The following is a 17,464-nucleotide window of genomic DNA, read 5'->3' as shown; positions in this document are numbered from 1 at the left end:
AATATAGCCTATGAAACCAAAAATATTATATATATACATACATACACATATTTGTACTTACACATGTGCAGTAATTTTTACAAAGACAAGATGATACTCTATATTGTTTCAACACGTTTGTCTGTTTGTCCTCCCTGCTCGGCTTGAGAGATCTCAGTTCCCGACCAAGGACTTAACTTCTATTGTGACAGCGAAAGCTACTGCAAATTCAGCTACCACTGAATTTAAATTTTTTAAAATACACAAACTTTACAAAATACTGTCCAAAATAGACTTCTCACTCCTCCCAAATCTTTTTCTCTCCCTTTCTCCCCATCCCCAAACCACACACAAACACACTCATACACCCTGGATACTGCCCCCAGTCCCAGTGAAAGTCCTAATCCCTTGACCACCAGGGAATTCCCTCAACATGCTTTTTTTCATACAGAAGAATATCACAGATCTATTTTCAACCGGTACTTATAGTTCTACCTCAGTCCTTTTAATAGTTGTGTAGTCTTCCATTATGAATGAATGAATGAACAACATTTCAATTTCCCTACTAGCATCCATTTAAGCTCTTTCTATATGCTATTTCTTTTGCTATTATAAAAATGCTGTTATAAACACACAACATACTTGCACATCAAATGCTAATATTTCTTTAGACTAGCTAGAGGTGGGTCTGCAGGATACTAGAGAACATGAATTTAAATTAATGAGATATTATAAAGGATTCTTAACTTTTAATATACGATTGAGCTTCAGGAATTATGTATAGAATTATGTGTATGTATATATGCTGCATGTTTCTAGGGAGAGATCCCCAGAATTCTGCAGACCTACAAAAAAGGTTATCAACCACTGAGCTGCAGGGAGCTGGCATTTCCTTGTGGCTCTAGAACACAGTAGTGAATCTGCAGGTTTTAAGCAATTTTATTGAGCAAAGGTTTATCCAGCAAGGGTTACTTCTTGTCCAGGTCCAGGGCCACCTGCAAGAAGAGCAGTTAGTGGCACAGACGATAATGTCTTGGCCCTAGAATAAAGGTGGAGTGCCACAGACACACAGTCATGGCCACAGGCCTCCAGTATGTCCAGATGGTTAGGGCTTCCCTTGTGGCTCAGTGAAAAAGAACCTGCCTGCCAATGCAGGAGACTCAAGTTTAATCCTGGGGTCGGGAAGATCCCCTGGAGAAGGAAATAGCAACCCACTCCAGTATTCTTGCCTGAGAAATACCTGGCAGTCTACAGTCCATGATGTTGCAAAACAGTCGGACACAACTTGGTGACTAAAACACAACATGTGTGGTTGGCTGGTGTTCTTGGATCTCAAGTTGGGAGGCCATCTCCACGGCACCTACAGCTTCGCCTCTAGGCAGTGAGGGCAGTGGCCAGCCTCCAGTCTGCTTCACCACCCCTCCTCACCCACATGGCTCCAACATCCAGGGTCCAAAAGCCTAGCCAAATGGGACTATTCCCTGTCAGTCTATTCTCAGAGACTCAAGTCAATGGTAGTCCACAGATGAGGGCCTTTCACCCCGCAGGGCTGTGGGCTTCATCAGGGAAGACTTTTAGGGACTTACAAGTTCATCCCAATCCTCAAAGAATGCAAGCAAAGCTGCCTTCTAGACAAAAGAAAGAAAGTGTTAGTTGCTTGGGTCGTGTCCAACTCTTTGTGGTCCCACAGACTGTAGCCTGCCAGACTCCTCCATCCATGTGATTTTCCAGGCAAGAATAATGGAGTGGGTTGCCATTCCTTCTCCAGGGGAATCTTCCCAACCCAGGGATGGAGCCCGGGTCTCTCACATTGTGGGAAGACTCTTCACCATCTGAGTCACAGGGCACAGACAATTTGGACCCTGACTTTAGAACTTCAGCATCAACCATAATCCTGCAACATTTCCAATAGCTCAGTGGTTCTCAACTGGGTAGCCCATTTTCAATTGTCATAGCAATTGGGGGAAGGGGTCCTACTGGCATCTGGGCTTCCCAGGTGGCTCAGTGGGTACAGAATCTGCCTGCAATGCAGGAGACACAGGTTTAATCCCTGGGTCGGGAAGATCCCCTGGAGAAGGGTATGGCAACCCACCCCAGTATTCTTGCCTGGAGAATCCCACGGACAGAGGAGCCTGGCGGGTTACAGTCCATAGCGTCACAAAGAGTCAGACATGACTGGAGCGACTGAGCATGCACACACTACTGGCATCTGGACGGTAGAGGCCAAGGATAATGCTACATGCCCTACAGTGCATAGAATATCTCCCTACAATAAACAGTTCTCCAGCACAAAACAGCACTGACACCAAGGTTGGAGAGACTGCAAAATATCTGATTGGCAGCATCTACACACTATTTTGGACTAGAGAGTCACCACACTTTTGATGCTTCACATGCTACCTGGACTGGCTCATGTGAAGTTTCTGCTTTACAATCACTTTCACATAAACTTAGAGATTTCTCTTTCTTTTCTTTTTCTTTTTAAATTGAAGTATAGTTGATTTACAATGTTGTGGAGAAATCTATATCTAAACAATTTGAGGATGAATTCTCAGAATATCCTTTCTTATCAACTGGATCTAGGTAGGTATTCTTTAAATTTATGTGGTCTTTTGACTCCGAAAATAATTTTTAAAAATTATATGCTATAAGCATGTTTTTAAGCAGACATGTAAAGTTTTCTTTCCATCATTAAGTAATGGCTGAAAGGTTATAACTTTCAGCATACTGTAAATAATGGCATTTAAAATATAATATGCCATCACTCTTAAATTGATCCAATGGAATCTATATACCATAGAGAGTTAATACCCACAATCATTCACTTAAAAATAACATATAATAGGGAATTTCCTGGTGGCCCAGTGGTTAGGACTCCATGCTTTCACTACCAAGGGCCTAGGTTCAATCTCTCGTCAGGGCACTAAGATCCCATAAGCTGTGTGGTGTAACCAAAAAGTAAATAAACAAATAAATAAAAATAATAAACAATTAATAAATAAAAATGTCAAATACATGAAAAAATCTTTAATAGTGTAAAAATTTGTATTACTCCTTTTTTCCTGTGAATTCCAATCTACTTCCTCAGAAGACTTGTATACTAATGTAATATATTTTATATTTTATCTTGAAAGTCTTTTATTGATCACCTTATCACCTATTCTGTACCAAAATATGCATTAGAAAATGTTTATTATTACTGTAAGTTTCTCAGAGTTAGCAAAATTTCCTTTGCCTTTGTCAGGCAAGTGTATTTCCCTCGGTTCTGTCTCATCTTTTGCAGTGATGGACATTAAAGCCCTCGGCATGTCACAGCTCTCGGGTCTTGGACAGACCGTGTTATAGCTCTCAGGTCTCGAAGGGACCGTGTTGTAGCTCTTAGACAAATCAGTGTTATAGCTGCAAGTTACAGCTCTATTTTATTTAGATAACAGCAGGAGAATCCATCCTCGAGGCGTTGAGGGCATGCTGACCCAGAGACGTGAAGAGAAGAGCGCCCCAGCACGTGGGGGAGAGAGAGAGAGAGCACACTTTGGCCCCTCTTTTTATATGTCTTTTTTTTCCCCTGGGCCTGCCTTGTGCAAATTGGGCTAACCAGGAGTGTTGTTTGTTCTAACTGAGGTCCTCACTCCGGTCCTCAGACCTTCCTTTGTTCTATTTTCGTGGGCTTTTCCCTTCCTTGTCTTTTAGCCACCGCCATTCTGGACTCCTGTTTCCTAACTACCTAACAGCTTGATTTATTAATATAATAATCAGTATACAACTGATCGAAATAAATATTAATATATTCTAATTTTTTATAATTATCCATCAAAAAAGGAAAAATATATAAAATATATAAACATACACGTGTTTATGTATTTGTTAGGTAGTTAGAATAAACAAGTAAATAGGGAAGGGATTTTGTTAGGGCAATTTTATTACATATCTTCAATTCTTTTTGAGTTAAATGCCCCCAAAATAAACAATAAAAAACCACATAAGGATATATTATCCGAAAAAAATCCTGAAAGCTCCACTATCACGTATGGATGTGAGAGCTGGACTGTGAAGAAAGCTGAGCGCCAAAGAATTGATGCTTTTGAACTGTGGTGTTGGAGAAGACTCTCGAATCCCTTGGACTGCAAGGAGATCCAACCAGTCCATTCTAAAGGAGATCAGCCCTGGGTGTTCTTTGGAAGGAATGATGCTAAAGCTGAAAGTCCAGTACTTTGGCCACCTCATGCGAAGAGTTGACTCATTGGAAAAGACCTTCATGCTGGGAGGGATTGGGGGCAGGAGGAGAAGGGGATGACAGAGGATGAGATGGCTGGATGGCATCACTGACTCGATGGATGTGAGTCTGAGTGAACTCCGGGAGTTGGTGATGGACAGGGAGGCCTGGCGTGCTGCAATTCATGGGGTCGCAAAGAGTCGGACACGACTGAGCGACTAAACTGAACTGAACTGAATAGGGGAGCTAGAGACAGAGCTTCCTGTTAATTAGATTCCTCCTTCTACCTTCCCCTCCTCCACAGGGCTTGTCTGTCCTAAATTCACTATGCAAATGAATTAATCCATTTCCCTATCAATAAAGTTGAACATCTTTTCATATGTCTGCATTTCCTCCTGGGTTAATCACTCACCTATACTCTTCTTCCTAGTTTTCCTAGCCATCCCAAAATGGCTGTTTGCAGTTTTCTTATCAATTGGTGCTAACTCTTTGTCTGTCATAGGTGTTGAAATGTTTTTTCTTCTATTGTTTGTCTTTGAAATTTACTTGTACAGTAATTTTTAATTTTTATGTAGTTGAATCTATCAGTCTTTTCCTTGGTGGTTTCCAGATATTCTCTAGAACGGTAGGAATGTGAGTTTTGACAGCCACTTGGAAAGTAATCTGGCTGTAACTACTAAAATGTAAAAATATACATATCCTTTGTCTCAGCAATCCCACTTTGAGATAATTTTTTCACAAAAACAAAAATACTGCTTCACAAAGGTATATGTACAAAGATGTTATTTTCATCAGAATTTTGTGTAGGGCAAAACTGAGAAACAACTTGAATGTCAACCAGTAAGGCAACAGCTGAATGAATTATATGGTAGAATCATACTATAGTATGTTTCATTGTTATAAAAGAATGATTTTACAGAACAGTGTTTGTGTTCTTAATTCCAAAGAATTGCATGCTTTAAAATGTCCAAAATAGTAAATGCTAAGTTTATTTTACCAAAAATTTTTAAAAAGAGAAAAAAATTAAAATGATTTCTATTTTTACATAGTGTCCTGGAGAAATGGCCATGAAAATTGTTAAGAAAAAAATCCATGTTTCAGGCAAAATGTGTGTGTGTGTGTGTGTGTGTGTGTGTGTGTGTGTGGTGTGTTCATAGAAATAGGTATGCCAAGTCACTCAGTTGTGTCCGACTCTGTGACTCCATGAACTTCAGCACGCTAGGCATTCCTGTCCATCACCAACTCCCAGAGTTCACCTAAACCCATGTCCATTTAGTCAGTGACGCCATCCAACCATCTCATCCTCTGTCGTCCCCTTCTCCTCCTGCCCTCAATCTTTCCCAGCATCAGGGTCTTTTCCAATGAGTCAGCTCTTCCCATCAGGTTGCCAAAGTACTGGAGTTTCAGCTTCAACATCAGTCCTACCAATGAACACCCAAGACTGATTTTTAGGATGGACTGTTTGGATCTCCTTGCAGTCCAAGGCACTCTCACGAGTCTTCTCCAACACCACAGTTTAAAAGCATCAATTCTTTGGTGGTCTCACATCCTTTATAGTCCAACTCTCACATCCATACATAACCACTGGAAAAACCATAGCCTTGACTAGATGGACCTTTGTTGACAAAGTTAATCACCTCAGGGAGTGTGAAATATCTATCCTTTGGCATGTAACAAAGAAGATGAATTCAGAGCTCAGATCCAGGCTCAAGTCCACTACCTGGGTGAATTACATGTCAGTTTTTTCATGTATAAAACAGGAAGAGAAATAGCATCTACCTCATTGGAATTGTAAGGCACAGAATTGGAATTCCTCATCAGAATTGTAAGGCACAGAAAACATGCTAGAACAGTGCTTGTCACAATAAATTATACATGCTGTCATCGTTAGAGTATTGTCTCCATCAGTGTTTTCTCCATTGTACCCTATGCATTCTTCCATCTCACTACTTAATAGGATTGTCAAAAGATTTGATTATCAGAAGAGAAAAACAGAGAAACAAAAACAGGTTATGAGAAGCCTCACACTGAGGGGAGTCACATAGTATTGGACTGGCCAAAAAAGTTCATTTGGGTTTCTCTGTAAGATGTTACAGCAAAACCTGAATGAACTTTTTTGGCCAACCCAATATTTGTTTCAGAATCCATTAGAGTTTCCCAGGTGGCGAAGCAGTAAAGAATCTGCCAGCCAATACAGGAGATGCAAGAGACGCGTGTTTGATCCCTGGGTCAGGAAGATCCCCTGGAGTAGGAAACAGCAACTCACTTCAGTATTCTTGCCTGGAAAGTCCCATGGACAGAGGAGCCTGGCGGGCTGCAGTCCATGGAGTCTCAAAGAATTGGATGCAACTGAGCACATGAGCAGAGCAGAGTTAGTTTGCTTCTGAGGCCATGTCTGAATTTTGGTCCTAAAGAACTGGCACCATTTTGGAGATAGCTGGCCTAGATTTCCTTCTTCTTTGCCTGTTATCACATAGAAGGTAGTCTGGAGCTCTCTTCTCAACATCGCACCTTCGCTACTGCTTCTTGATACACACAGTGTCATCTCCCTTTCTTTTCCTGCCAAATCAACAGCTTCTTGCACTGCAAATACTTTCTCTTCTTTACTGGTACTCGCTCCTTCACTGGCAGATGTATAAGACCTGGAGTCATTATATCTGCTGTCTAGGTTGTCCACCCACTGGTTTTGCCTCTTTCGTGGAACTCCTGCTACATTAATGTTCTTGAGGTTGAGATCTGGAGCCTTTAGGTGATTAAATTTTTCTATGTGCTTTATATTTCGCATTCAACAAATCTCATTCACGTTGAATATAAAATAAATCAGTAACTCCTCCTAGTTTATTTTAGCCTTGGAACACTAACGTATGCATGCATACATGCATGCTCAGTGGCATCCAACTCTTTGGGACACCATAGACTGTAGCCTGCCAGGCTCCTCTGTCCATGGGATTTCCCAGGCAAGAATACTGGAGTGGGTTGCCATTTTCTCCGCCACAGCATTGACCCAACCTAGGGATTGAACCCATGTCTCCTGCAGCTCCTGCACTGCAGCCAGATTCTTCACCACTGAGCTGCCCAGGGAGTCCACTAATGTATAGAATCAGAAATTTCACTCCTCTCAGAACAGGATGGCAATGAGCTCCCCTGTCAGTAAAGAGCTTTCAGTGTTATTAATTACAACTCTGGTGACTAAAAGAAAGCAGCAGCTCTTTTCATTGATTTTACATGATCCCTGGGTTTTTTATTTCCCCATCTCTTTGTGCCATTCCTTATATTTATCCTTTCATCTCTTTCTCTTTCTCCCTCTCTCTCCTTCTCCTCACATATACATTCTTAAACACTTTCTGTAAGTCAGACTATTAGTGATAAAGCCTGAGCAAAACCGACCACCTTCTTATTGTCATGGGGCTTACAAATCTAACTGGGAGTTTAGACATTCATCAAATAATCCCCAACTCTGTAATTTCAAAGAGCACTGAGTGCCATGTAGGAAAACATAGGACCCTGTGAGAAATCTGTGTAGGTGAACATTTCATCCAGAAAGAGGCAGCTGAAGGTTATATCCAGGAAACAGCAGCTGAGCTGAGATGGGAATGATGGGGAACAATCAGCCAGACATCTCCCCTCATATAGAACTCTGGGTGGGCAGAGACCAGGCCTGTCATAGCACCAATCCTGGGTCCACTGGACAGAAATGCTCATAAATATTTGTGGGAAGAAAGGACCGTGTGAAAAATATAAAACAGTGAAAATGTGCTCTGCTTTGTTCAGAGCGTAATCAATTAAGAAATTTAACTGTTAACAGTTCAAAGAAATTCAAAGCAGGAGACAGAGAGGAGAAAGTGGCACAAATGAGGTTAAAGAAATAGCAGCTAAATCACACTGAGGCCTGAAGGGTAGGTAGGGATTTGGGTCTTTATCCTCACACAATTGGAAGCCACTGAAGGGTTATTATTTTTTTTTTTTTTTACTGCTGTGCTAAAGACTTGACTTGCATGATTTTGTTTAATCCTTTATGCAATTCTATGATAGTACAATTATTATCCCAATTTTACACAGTATAGAGTATACTCTATACTCTAGAGTATAGAGAAGGTAAGTTGTTTGCTCAACACTGTTAACAAGTGGCAGAGGCTTGACTCCAAAACCCCTACTCCTGACCATTGAAGTACAGATGCTAAGAACAAGAATGAGGAGGTAAGCAAGTATGAACAGCTGATTCTAATCTCCTTGGAAGGAATAGTTTCACTGTGGAGTTGGTAGCACAGGGGTATATAAAGGCTTAATGGCCTAATCACTGAATTTAATCCCCTTGTTCTGACTCCATATTAATCAAATAACTTTCTAATTATATTCTGGATTCCCCTATAGATTCTTCTGTTGGAAGATCATGCACTGACTGGCCTACACAGGCAACTTGTTTCTGTTGGAAATTTTATTACACATTGTAAGCTAACTGGAATTCTGCTTTAAAAAAACAAAAAGGTGAAATACTCTAAAACAATAAATTATGAAAGTCTTGTTTATTTTTCCACGAAGTTAGTCTGAAAAATATAAACCAATAAAACAGCATATGTATTGCCTCTTTTGTGATTTAGCCTTTTCTTGTTCCCTGCTCTGAGGGAACATGGATGTGGTCACAAAGTCTAAAGATGGGCCCTTTTTTTGTCAGAATCCCTAGTGCTTCCATTGTTTCCCAAACAGCAACCCCCTCTCCCCCCCCACCCCCGCCCCCCGCCCCCCGCCGCAACCTTGCCTCTCGCAAACCGAAGAGGATTGTTCTTCCGAATTTCCCTAATTCTCTGAGCTGTAAGCAGCTGGAGCTGCTGCAAGGGGTCTTATTCATTTCCCAAGGGTAACGAGCATTCTATCCTAGAAGCAAGCGGTTTCCTAATAACATCATTAAACCCAACGTTCACGCGCTCGGGGCCACCGCAACAGCAGCAGCCACCACCCACCTCCTATCCTCGGCCCTCTCCCGGCCCTGCACCGTGTCCGCCGCCCCAAGGGCGGGAGGAAGTGACACGGGCCCACCCGCCACTTGTGGGTCTTTCCAAACGGGAGCCATGAAGCCGGTCCCCGATTCCCTGCCCCTCGCTGGCTCAAGTTTGGTTTTGTTCTTTCCCTAGAATTCCTTTAATGGGCAAAATTGGCACAAACGCAGGTGGACATTATATAAAGTGAAAGCTTCAGGAAACAGACCATTCGTTTCACCTTGATCTGCTGAATCACATACAAGGGCGAAATAGACTCTCTCCGCCCCCACCCCCCTCCCCCACACACCGATATTCAACAGTCTCTTGCACAGAAAACTGAAACGACCCTCTAAACATCGACTCTTTTTGTCCCCTCCAAGACATTAAAGTCAGCAAGTGCAAGGTCAGCCTCGTGAGCAGCCTTTCTCGGAGGACAGGCTGGAGCCCAAGAGGCCGAGCGCAGCCTCTGCCATAGGGTCTGCAAAGGGTAAGGCCTCTCTCCGAAACTCTAGCGCGGGGGGCAGCAGTCGTTGAAATTGATGCCAGAACTCTCGTCATTCCGTTTTTCGGCCATTTTCATCACAGAACCATTAACTAAGACATTGCTAGCAACTGGACGGCCCCCCGCAGGACCGCCAGCCGCCGGCAGCGCTCAGGGAGAGGAGGCACAAGACCGCGCGAAGGCTCGTACGCTGACCGGCCAAGATGGCCACTTTCACGTGGCTGTGGGCCACCGGGCTCCCCGTCACCCGGGCATCCCCAGGCAGGGCAGCCGGAAAGACCCTCGGGGAGCGCCAGAGGACAAAACCCCAGTCGATTCCCTAGGCCACCGCTGGGGGACGCGACCTTGCGGCCAGACAGCCGGGCCAACGGTCGGGAGGGAGGTGCCATGTCACAGCACAGGGGAGCAGGCCCATAAAGCCCTTGTCTGTCTTCCTTCCCCGTGGTTCACGGAAGGGTACGGTGACCCTGTATTCTTGTCTTTCCCCTCACCCCTTGTTATTAGTGCTTAAGATGGCGAATATTCGCAGGAGGGGCGCGTTACCCCCCGCTCCCTCCCCCTGCCAGGGACAGTGGTTCGGCCCGAGCTCCTCTCTGCGCACCGCCCCTTCCCTCTTCCCGCGTCCCCGCGCGAGTGGCGCATTGGCGCCGGGCGCCGAGGGGCGGGGCTCGGCTCGGGCGCGCGCGGACCCCGTCTATAAATACTGGGCCGCGCCGCCCTCCGCCTCGTTTGCTCCGCGCCGCCCGCCTGAGCTAAGTAGACTGCTGTCTTCTGCTCGCGCACTTCGCAGTCGCCTTGCCGCTCCCTTTTCTCCTCTACTCCAGTTTCACTTACCACCACCACAATGAACGGGCAACTCAACGGCTTCCACGACGCGTTCATCGAGGAGGGCACGTTCCTCTTTACCTCCGAGTCCGTGGGGGAAGGCCACCCAGGTGAGGTGACGGGCCTTGGAGCGAAGCGAGGAGCGGGGCACGGGATCGGGCCTGGCTGGTAGGACCCGCTAGCTGCGGTGTCCACGCCAGTGACCCTCTCCCGGCTGGTGGTGGGAAGAGCGGCGGCCGGGCGCCTTCCTCGTGGCGCCGCCGGTGCCGAGCGCGTGGCCGCCGCTCCCTCCCCCGCTTCTCTTCCCCTCTTCCCATCCGGCCGCGCGCCCCGGCATGCGGAAGATTCCAGAAAACGAGAAGGGTGGGGGCCGCGGCCGCTCGTGCTCCTGCCGAGGAGGGCACTATTTACTCCTCTCGGCTCTGCGCGCCGAGCCACCTCGAGTGGGCGACCCGCCCCGCGTGCTCGCGTCCGGCCCGCGGGAGCGCGCGCCCCGCATTGCAGCCGCAACCACGTGTCTGCCGCATGTGGCTTCTGGGCGAGGGAGCCGGCCGGTTTGCAGAGCGCGGCCTGGGCCTCGGGGCGTCCGCGCTCCCCATTAATTCTTTGGCTACAGTGAAGTATAAGACATGCCCTTAGCCGTTATATGGTCTGGCGTCAAGGTGACAGCCTCCAACTAAATATAGCGCTTGTCCGAGGAGCCCTGCCTTATTTGGATCGCGCGTGAAAAGGACAGGAAGCATGAATTGAGTGCGAGGCGCCATTGCGATGGGCCTGACCGTTAAACAGGGTTTTACTACACACATCCTACGGGCTTTGTCCAGCCGTCCGCCATTACGGGGATCAATTTACACGCGAAGGAGTGAAGCAATACCAACGAACTTTCGGTCGCAGCCTCAAAACCTCGTATGGTGAAGATCACTATTTACTAGTTTGATCCAGACCTTTCTTAGGATGACCACAATGACAGATGTTTCTCTCCAGAAAGCCTATTGTGCCGATGGTGAAACACCACGAGCAACCTAGTGGTCTACTGAGGCCCTAGTGAGTGACAGATGTGTGGTGGTTTTGTATTCTCCCAGTGTTGGGAACATGCAGCAGGCGTTTGGAAATGTTTAGATTGTTTTGGCCTATGGCATGAGTGCGGTACATGTTTTGCTTATGATTTTTTTGGATGGTTAAAGAAAATTTAGGAAAGTAACATTTAGGGAGCTGTATAGATGAGGGGAATATCAAGGATTCAGAATACATTTGGGTATTTTCCAGCCTGTTCAGCTCTTGATCCTGGATTACTCAACAAAGAATCAAATTGATGCCGATAATCAAATTGTTATCCCCTTTGTTCGTGAAGTGTCCTTGCTTTCATCATTTAACTCTTTAAGTGACATTTTCTCTCACTTCCCTAATTGGTGTTCCTTAGAGGATCATGGAGAAATTGGTAAGAGACCACACTTTGCGTTAAATTTATAATGAGAATTTTAAACTTGGGGGATAAAATGTAAGTATTGTTGTCTTTGAAAATTAATACAGTAAAGGTGAATGTTCCTTGTTTTGCTTTTGGTTGGAAGAAAGCCACTTTTTCTTTATACTTTCATTTGAATCTCCCTTATGTGGCTGTTCTATATAACAATGAAAATTGGTTTAGGCTGGGAACTTTAGTTTTTCAAAATGTTTGAAATAGTGGAAAGATGGGACTGATGTCCTTGTAAAAAGGTGTAAAGTGCATATATCAATGAGCTTAAATGTGTTAAACATGCTAGGTGTTCTGCTGGCTTACCTGAATTGGTGATCTTGTACAGCTACATTAAAAAACCAAGGTGTCAGTTTGGAAACATGTATCACTGTATCCAGCATTCTTCAGGAAAATGGTTTCTGCAGAAGGAATGCTTTACTTAGATGGCAGTTAGGTATGCTGTTGAAAATGGTTAAATTGGTAAATTTTTATGTTCTATAGGTTTTGCCACAATTTGTAGGGAGTGGGGTGCTGTGCCAAGCAGCATGTGAGATAGAGCCCTTGCCCCCTCTTGTGGAATAGTGGGAGTCCTAACCCCTGCATGGAGGGAATCCCTGCCACAATTTTAGAAGAAAGCATTCACAAAGATCTTAACAGCTGTAGTTAAAGGGAGGGATGCATGACATACTTAAATTAGTAGTAAATTAAAGAAATTGAGCCAGAAATTTTTTTCCCCCCAGATAAGATCTGTGACCAGATCAGTGATGCTGTCCTTGATGCCCACCTTCAGCAGGACCCTGATGCCAAAGTAGCTTGTGGTAGGTTCAGAACACTTCTCACCTGTTGAAAAGATAGCATGAAAATTAACTTTATAAAGTGATATTTGAGTGTGAACATTTCTTTTATTTAGAAACTGTTGCTAAGACTGGAATGATCCTTCTTGCTGGGGAAATTACGTCCAGAGCTGCTGTTGACTACCAGAAAGTGGTTCGTGAAACCATTAAACACATTGGATATGACGATTCTTCCAAAGGTATGTTTTAATGAGTTGACTTTCTAACCTCATTTTCCCAGATATTTCCTTCAGTCCTCTTTAGCTTTGTTTTCTAGAGTGTTCCCGGGGATATTTAATTGCACCTGTATACTTTTACTGTCCTTTTGTTCTGGCCCTATGCTTTTCTTTGAAAGTACTACATTTAGGTATATTTTTATTTCTTTAGCAGCATTTAGAATTCCAGATAATTGTTGTAAATTTTAAAATATTGCTACGGCCCTTAAAAAACACATTTTTTTGTTTATAGGGTTTGACTACAAGACATGTAATGTGCTAGTGGCCTTGGAGCAACAGTCACCAGATATTGCTCAAGGTGTTCATCTTGACCGAAACGAGGAAGACATTGGTGCAGGAGACCAGGTATCTTGGTAGATAATCTGTTTGCATCTCTTCATCTAACAAATTTTGAAGCTTGGATTGATTGCATTGGTGACTTTTCCTTTTATAGGGTTTGATGTTTGGTTATGCCACTGATGAAACTGAGGAATGTATGCCTTTAACCATTGTCTTAGCACACAAGCTCAATGCCAAACTGGCTGAACTACGCCGGAATGGCACTTTGCCTTGGTTACGCCCAGATTCTAAAACTCAAGTAAGTGATGAACATCGGAAACCTACACCCATTACACTGGCACAGGACATCAGTAAGGTGGTTCTCTTAAAGCTAAGAGAAGAATAGCATTTATTTTCTGTACTGTACTGTAGGGTAGGGTAGGGAACCAAGAACAAAGCTACTGTTTAGTAGACTGATGTTCTGATGTTTGGCTTTCAAGGTGACTGTGCAGTATATGCAGGATCGAGGTGCTGTGCTTCCCATCCGAGTCCACACAATTGTTATATCTGTTCAGCACGATGAAGAAGTTTGTCTTGATGAGATGAGAGATGCCCTAAAGGAGAAAGTCATCAAAGCTGTTGTACCTGCAAAGTACCTTGATGAGGACACAATCTATCATCTGCAGCCAAGTGGCAGATTTGTTATTGGTGGGCCTCAGGTAAGGCCTTACAATTTCAGTTTAATTTGCCTTTTTTTTTTTTTTAATCTGTCGTGGTTACTTGGAAAAACCTGGCTACTTTCCACCTTTTTCCTAGGTTTTTTGAAGCCTTCGTGTGAATCTTCTGAGGATGTTTGCCAAGTGATACTGAATAAGCATTAACAGGCGGGCCTGATCTAGAACCACTGGAAAGGATTGGGCATAAAGTAACTGAAATTCTGTAATTTCAGGGTGATGCTGGATTGACTGGCCGGAAAATCATTGTGGACACTTACGGTGGTTGGGGAGCTCATGGAGGAGGTGCCTTTTCAGGAAAGGATTATACCAAGGTGGACCGTTCAGCTGCTTATGCTGCTCGTTGGGTGGCAAAATCCCTTGTTAAAGGAGGTCTGTGCAGAAGGGTTCTTGTTCAGGTATATACTTTTCTATTACGATAAGGCGTGTAAGTGGGAGGATGTTTAGCAGTTAACTACTTGTCTTTTTTTAATACCAGTCTGTTACAGTGTGTGTCTTTTGCTCACTGACTCTTAATGATATTTATGATATTTAAATTCTTTTAGGTCTCTTATGCTATTGGAGTATCTCATCCATTGTCTATCTCCATTTTCCATTATGGCACCTCTCAGAAGAGTGAGAGAGAGCTATTAGAGATTGTGAAGAAGAATTTTGACCTCCGCCCTGGGGTCATTGTCAGGTAAAGATGGTAAAGCCTATTGCTAGTGAAAAACATTGAGGGTGTGGGTGTGTATATAAACTTGATATATTCAAATCTCAGAAGGTGAACGTGTGAAGGAAGACTCAAGTGGGGAAACATCTTAATTCCTAGAATGTGTTGATATCATCTTAGAAAATTGCCTTCAGTAGAGGCTTAATTAGGAAGAATCTAAAATTCTAGTGCTCCATGGCGTAGACTAACCACCCTAGAAAGGTTCTCCACATTTGATACAGACTTGTGTTCCTGTTACCTGAGGGATGTTTACTTAAAAGAATTTTTAGTACAGATAAATGGGATGTACATGGCTGTTGTAAAGAAAATAACCATGGTAGGGTGTGGGCCTGGGACCTTGGTAAGTATTCCATGACTTTAGATGAGCTTTTGACACTTGAAATTTCTCCAAATAATGACAAGTTTTCATATTTGTTGAGCCAGGGACGGAAAAACGAGAACTATAGTTACTGATAAGGACTGTGCAAGGAGTTTTGGACACCAGGGAAGTAACAAACACTTTTGCCACAAACTTCTTTCCTAGCATACCCCAGAGAACTGAACTCATTTGCCAGAAGTCTTGAAAATGAGTCTTGCTGATTGTTTTGCTTTACTTTAATTGAATGCTACATATTAAGTTACGGACTTGTATATTCCAGGGATCTGGATCTGAAGAAGCCAATTTATCAGAGGACTGCAGCCTATGGCCACTTTGGTAGGGACAGCTTCCCATGGGAAGTGCCCAAAAAGCTTAAATATTGAAAGTGTTAGCCTTTTTTCCCCAGACTTGTTGGCGTAGGCTACAGAGAAGCCTTCAAGCTCTGCGGGAAAGGGCCCTTCTTCCTAAATTTTCCTGTCCTCTTTCAGCTCCTGATCAGTTGCAGTCACTCTATAGTCAATGACATGAATTTAGCTTGTGTGGGGGACTGTAAGTCGGGCTTGCTATTCTGTCCCTAGGTGTTTTGTTCACCATTATAATGAATTTAGTGAGCATAGGTGATCCGTGTAACTGCCTAGAAACAAATCAACAGCATTGTAGTAAATAATGCTTTGAAATTGAACCTTTGTGCCCTATCACCCAACCTTCTAAAATCCTAATTGCATTGACTTTCCCACCAAATGCTGAAAATGTCCTTGTAATGTGCACGTAAAGTACTTGTAGTTCCATTATAGCTTCTTGTCTGGCAATGCCACAGCCCTGTCAGCATGAATTTGTAATGTCTTGAGCTCTTTATGAATGTGAAGCCTTCCCCTTATCCTCCCTATAACTTGATCCACTTCTAATTATGTAGCTCTTTGTCAGGGAGTGTTCCCTATCCAAATCATCCTTGCATGTAACGCAAGTTCCAGTTGGAGCTCTAGCCTGACATAAGAAAAAAAAGGCAGTTACCATTAAACCATCTCCCTGGTGCTTATGCTCTTAATCGCCATCTCTTAAACAGCACCAAATCAGAATCTCTCCACTTTCAGCTGTCTTTTGGAGGACGTACGTAATAAGGTTTTTATTTAGTAAACCAATCCTATGCATGGTTTCAGCACTAGCCAAACCACCAATTCCTAGCTCTAGAAAAACAGGCACTTGGCACCCTTGTGATGTCATACAGAGAAGTCACAGGGCAGTACCTGAGGGTCTGTAGGTTGCACACTTTGGTACCAGATAACTTTTTTTTTTCTTTATAAGAAAGACTGAGTACTCCACACTGCACAAGAACTCCTCCCAGGGTTTTAACTTTGTTTTATTTTCAAAACCAGGTCCAATGAGCTTTCTGGACAGCTGGTGTAGCTACAGAGAAACCAGCTTCCTTCAGAGAGCAGTGCTTTTGGCGGGGAGGAGGAAATCCCTTCATACTTGAACATTTTCTAATTGCTTATTTATTGTATTCTGGGGTATGGCGTAAGTACAGAGAAGCCATCACCTCAGATGGCAGCTTTTAAAAGATTTTTTTTTTTCCTCAACACCATGATTCCTTTAACATGTTTCCAGCATTCCCAGGTAGGCCAAGGTGTCCTACAGAAAAACCTTGGGTTAGACCTACAGGGGTTCTGGCTGGTGTTAACAGAAGGGAGGGCAGAGCTGGTGCAGCTGGCCATGGAGAAAGCTGACTTGGCTGGTGTGGTACAGAGAAGCCAGCTTGTTTACATGCTTATTCCATGACTGCTTGCCCTAAGCAGAAAGTGCCTTTCAGGATCTATTTTCGGAGGTTTATTACGTATGTCTGGTTCTCAATTCCAACAGTTTAATGAAGATCTAAATAAAATGCTAGGTTCTACCTTACCTGTGTGCATTATTATTTGCATTCTGGCGGTATGTGGGATGGTTTCCCAGCCAGGGACTGAATGTGGACCTCTGCAGTGAAAGCACTGAATCTTGGCCACCAGGGAACTCCTCCCTCCATTATTCTTAAGTGTTTCAGTATGAGTATGAATTAAACATATTTTAACCCTGAGTAATTGTAATCCCACCCATGGTTTAGGGAAATCACTTCAACCTTAACTATAGGCCTCTAAAAGGTTCTTCTTAGTGTCAGGGATAACAGTTTATGAAAGTTGAAGGTTTGTCCAGCACTCCCTTTTTTGGCCAACACAGTGGGCAAAATTCATGTCTTGTTACAACAGCCATTTCTGCACTATCAGCAGTGCTTTAAAGGCATAAAAACCACTAAAATGAGTCTTGTGAGAAGAGTGGTGTTCTACATTTTAAACCAATTTTCACCCATTTTGAAAATGTAAAAACAATGCCTTAAATTCCCCTTCTGTATAAATG

At 43.6% G+C, this 17,464-nt stretch overlaps 2 protein-coding genes across 2 annotated transcripts in view; one reads left to right on the top strand and one right to left on the bottom strand.

The window, feature by feature from the left end:
* Positions 1-10,764, bottom strand: part of CAPG (capping actin protein, gelsolin like) — a 134,519-nt gene extending 123,755 nt beyond the window's left edge. The window contains exon 1 of the mRNA XM_052647774.1: positions 10,505-10,764. The gene's annotated coding sequence lies outside the window, so the exon portion shown is untranslated. The remainder of the gene's footprint in view (positions 1-10,504) is intronic.
* On the top strand, positions 10,419-16,975 carry MAT2A (methionine adenosyltransferase 2A). The gene is made up of 9 exons (XM_052647772.1): positions 10,419-10,605; positions 12,689-12,766; positions 12,859-12,981; positions 13,250-13,362; positions 13,451-13,594; positions 13,776-13,994; positions 14,225-14,407; positions 14,555-14,688; positions 15,360-16,975. Exons 1-9 carry the CDS (start codon positions 10,515-10,517, stop codon positions 15,460-15,462), a joined length of 1,188 nt encoding a protein of 395 aa, XP_052503732.1. The 5' UTR covers positions 10,419-10,514; the 3' UTR covers positions 15,463-16,975.
* Positions 16,976-17,464: the final 489 nt, after the last annotated feature.

The sequence above is a fragment of the Budorcas taxicolor genome, chromosome 11, assembly GCF_023091745.1.
Source record: "Budorcas taxicolor isolate Tak-1 chromosome 11, Takin1.1, whole genome shotgun sequence".
Lineage (NCBI taxonomy): Eukaryota > Metazoa > Chordata > Mammalia > Artiodactyla > Bovidae > Budorcas > Budorcas taxicolor.
This window is presented reverse-complemented; position numbering and strand designations above follow the sequence as displayed.

What these genes read in the sequence shown, in the direction of transcription:
- MAT2A (XM_052647772.1), top strand. Translation starts at nt 10,515, where the DNA reads ATGAACGGGCAACTCAACGGCTTCCACGACGCGTTCATCGAGGAGGGC. An exon ending in TGATGCCAAAGTAGCTTGTG is followed by an intron (nt 12,767 to 12,858) that starts GTAGGTTCAGAA and finishes TCTTTTATTTAG; the next exon opens with AAACTGTTGCTAAGACTGGA. An exon ending in CGCCCTGGGGTCATTGTCAG is followed by an intron (nt 14,689 to 15,359) that starts GTAAAGATGGTA and finishes TGTATATTCCAG; the next exon opens with GGATCTGGATCTGAAGAAGC.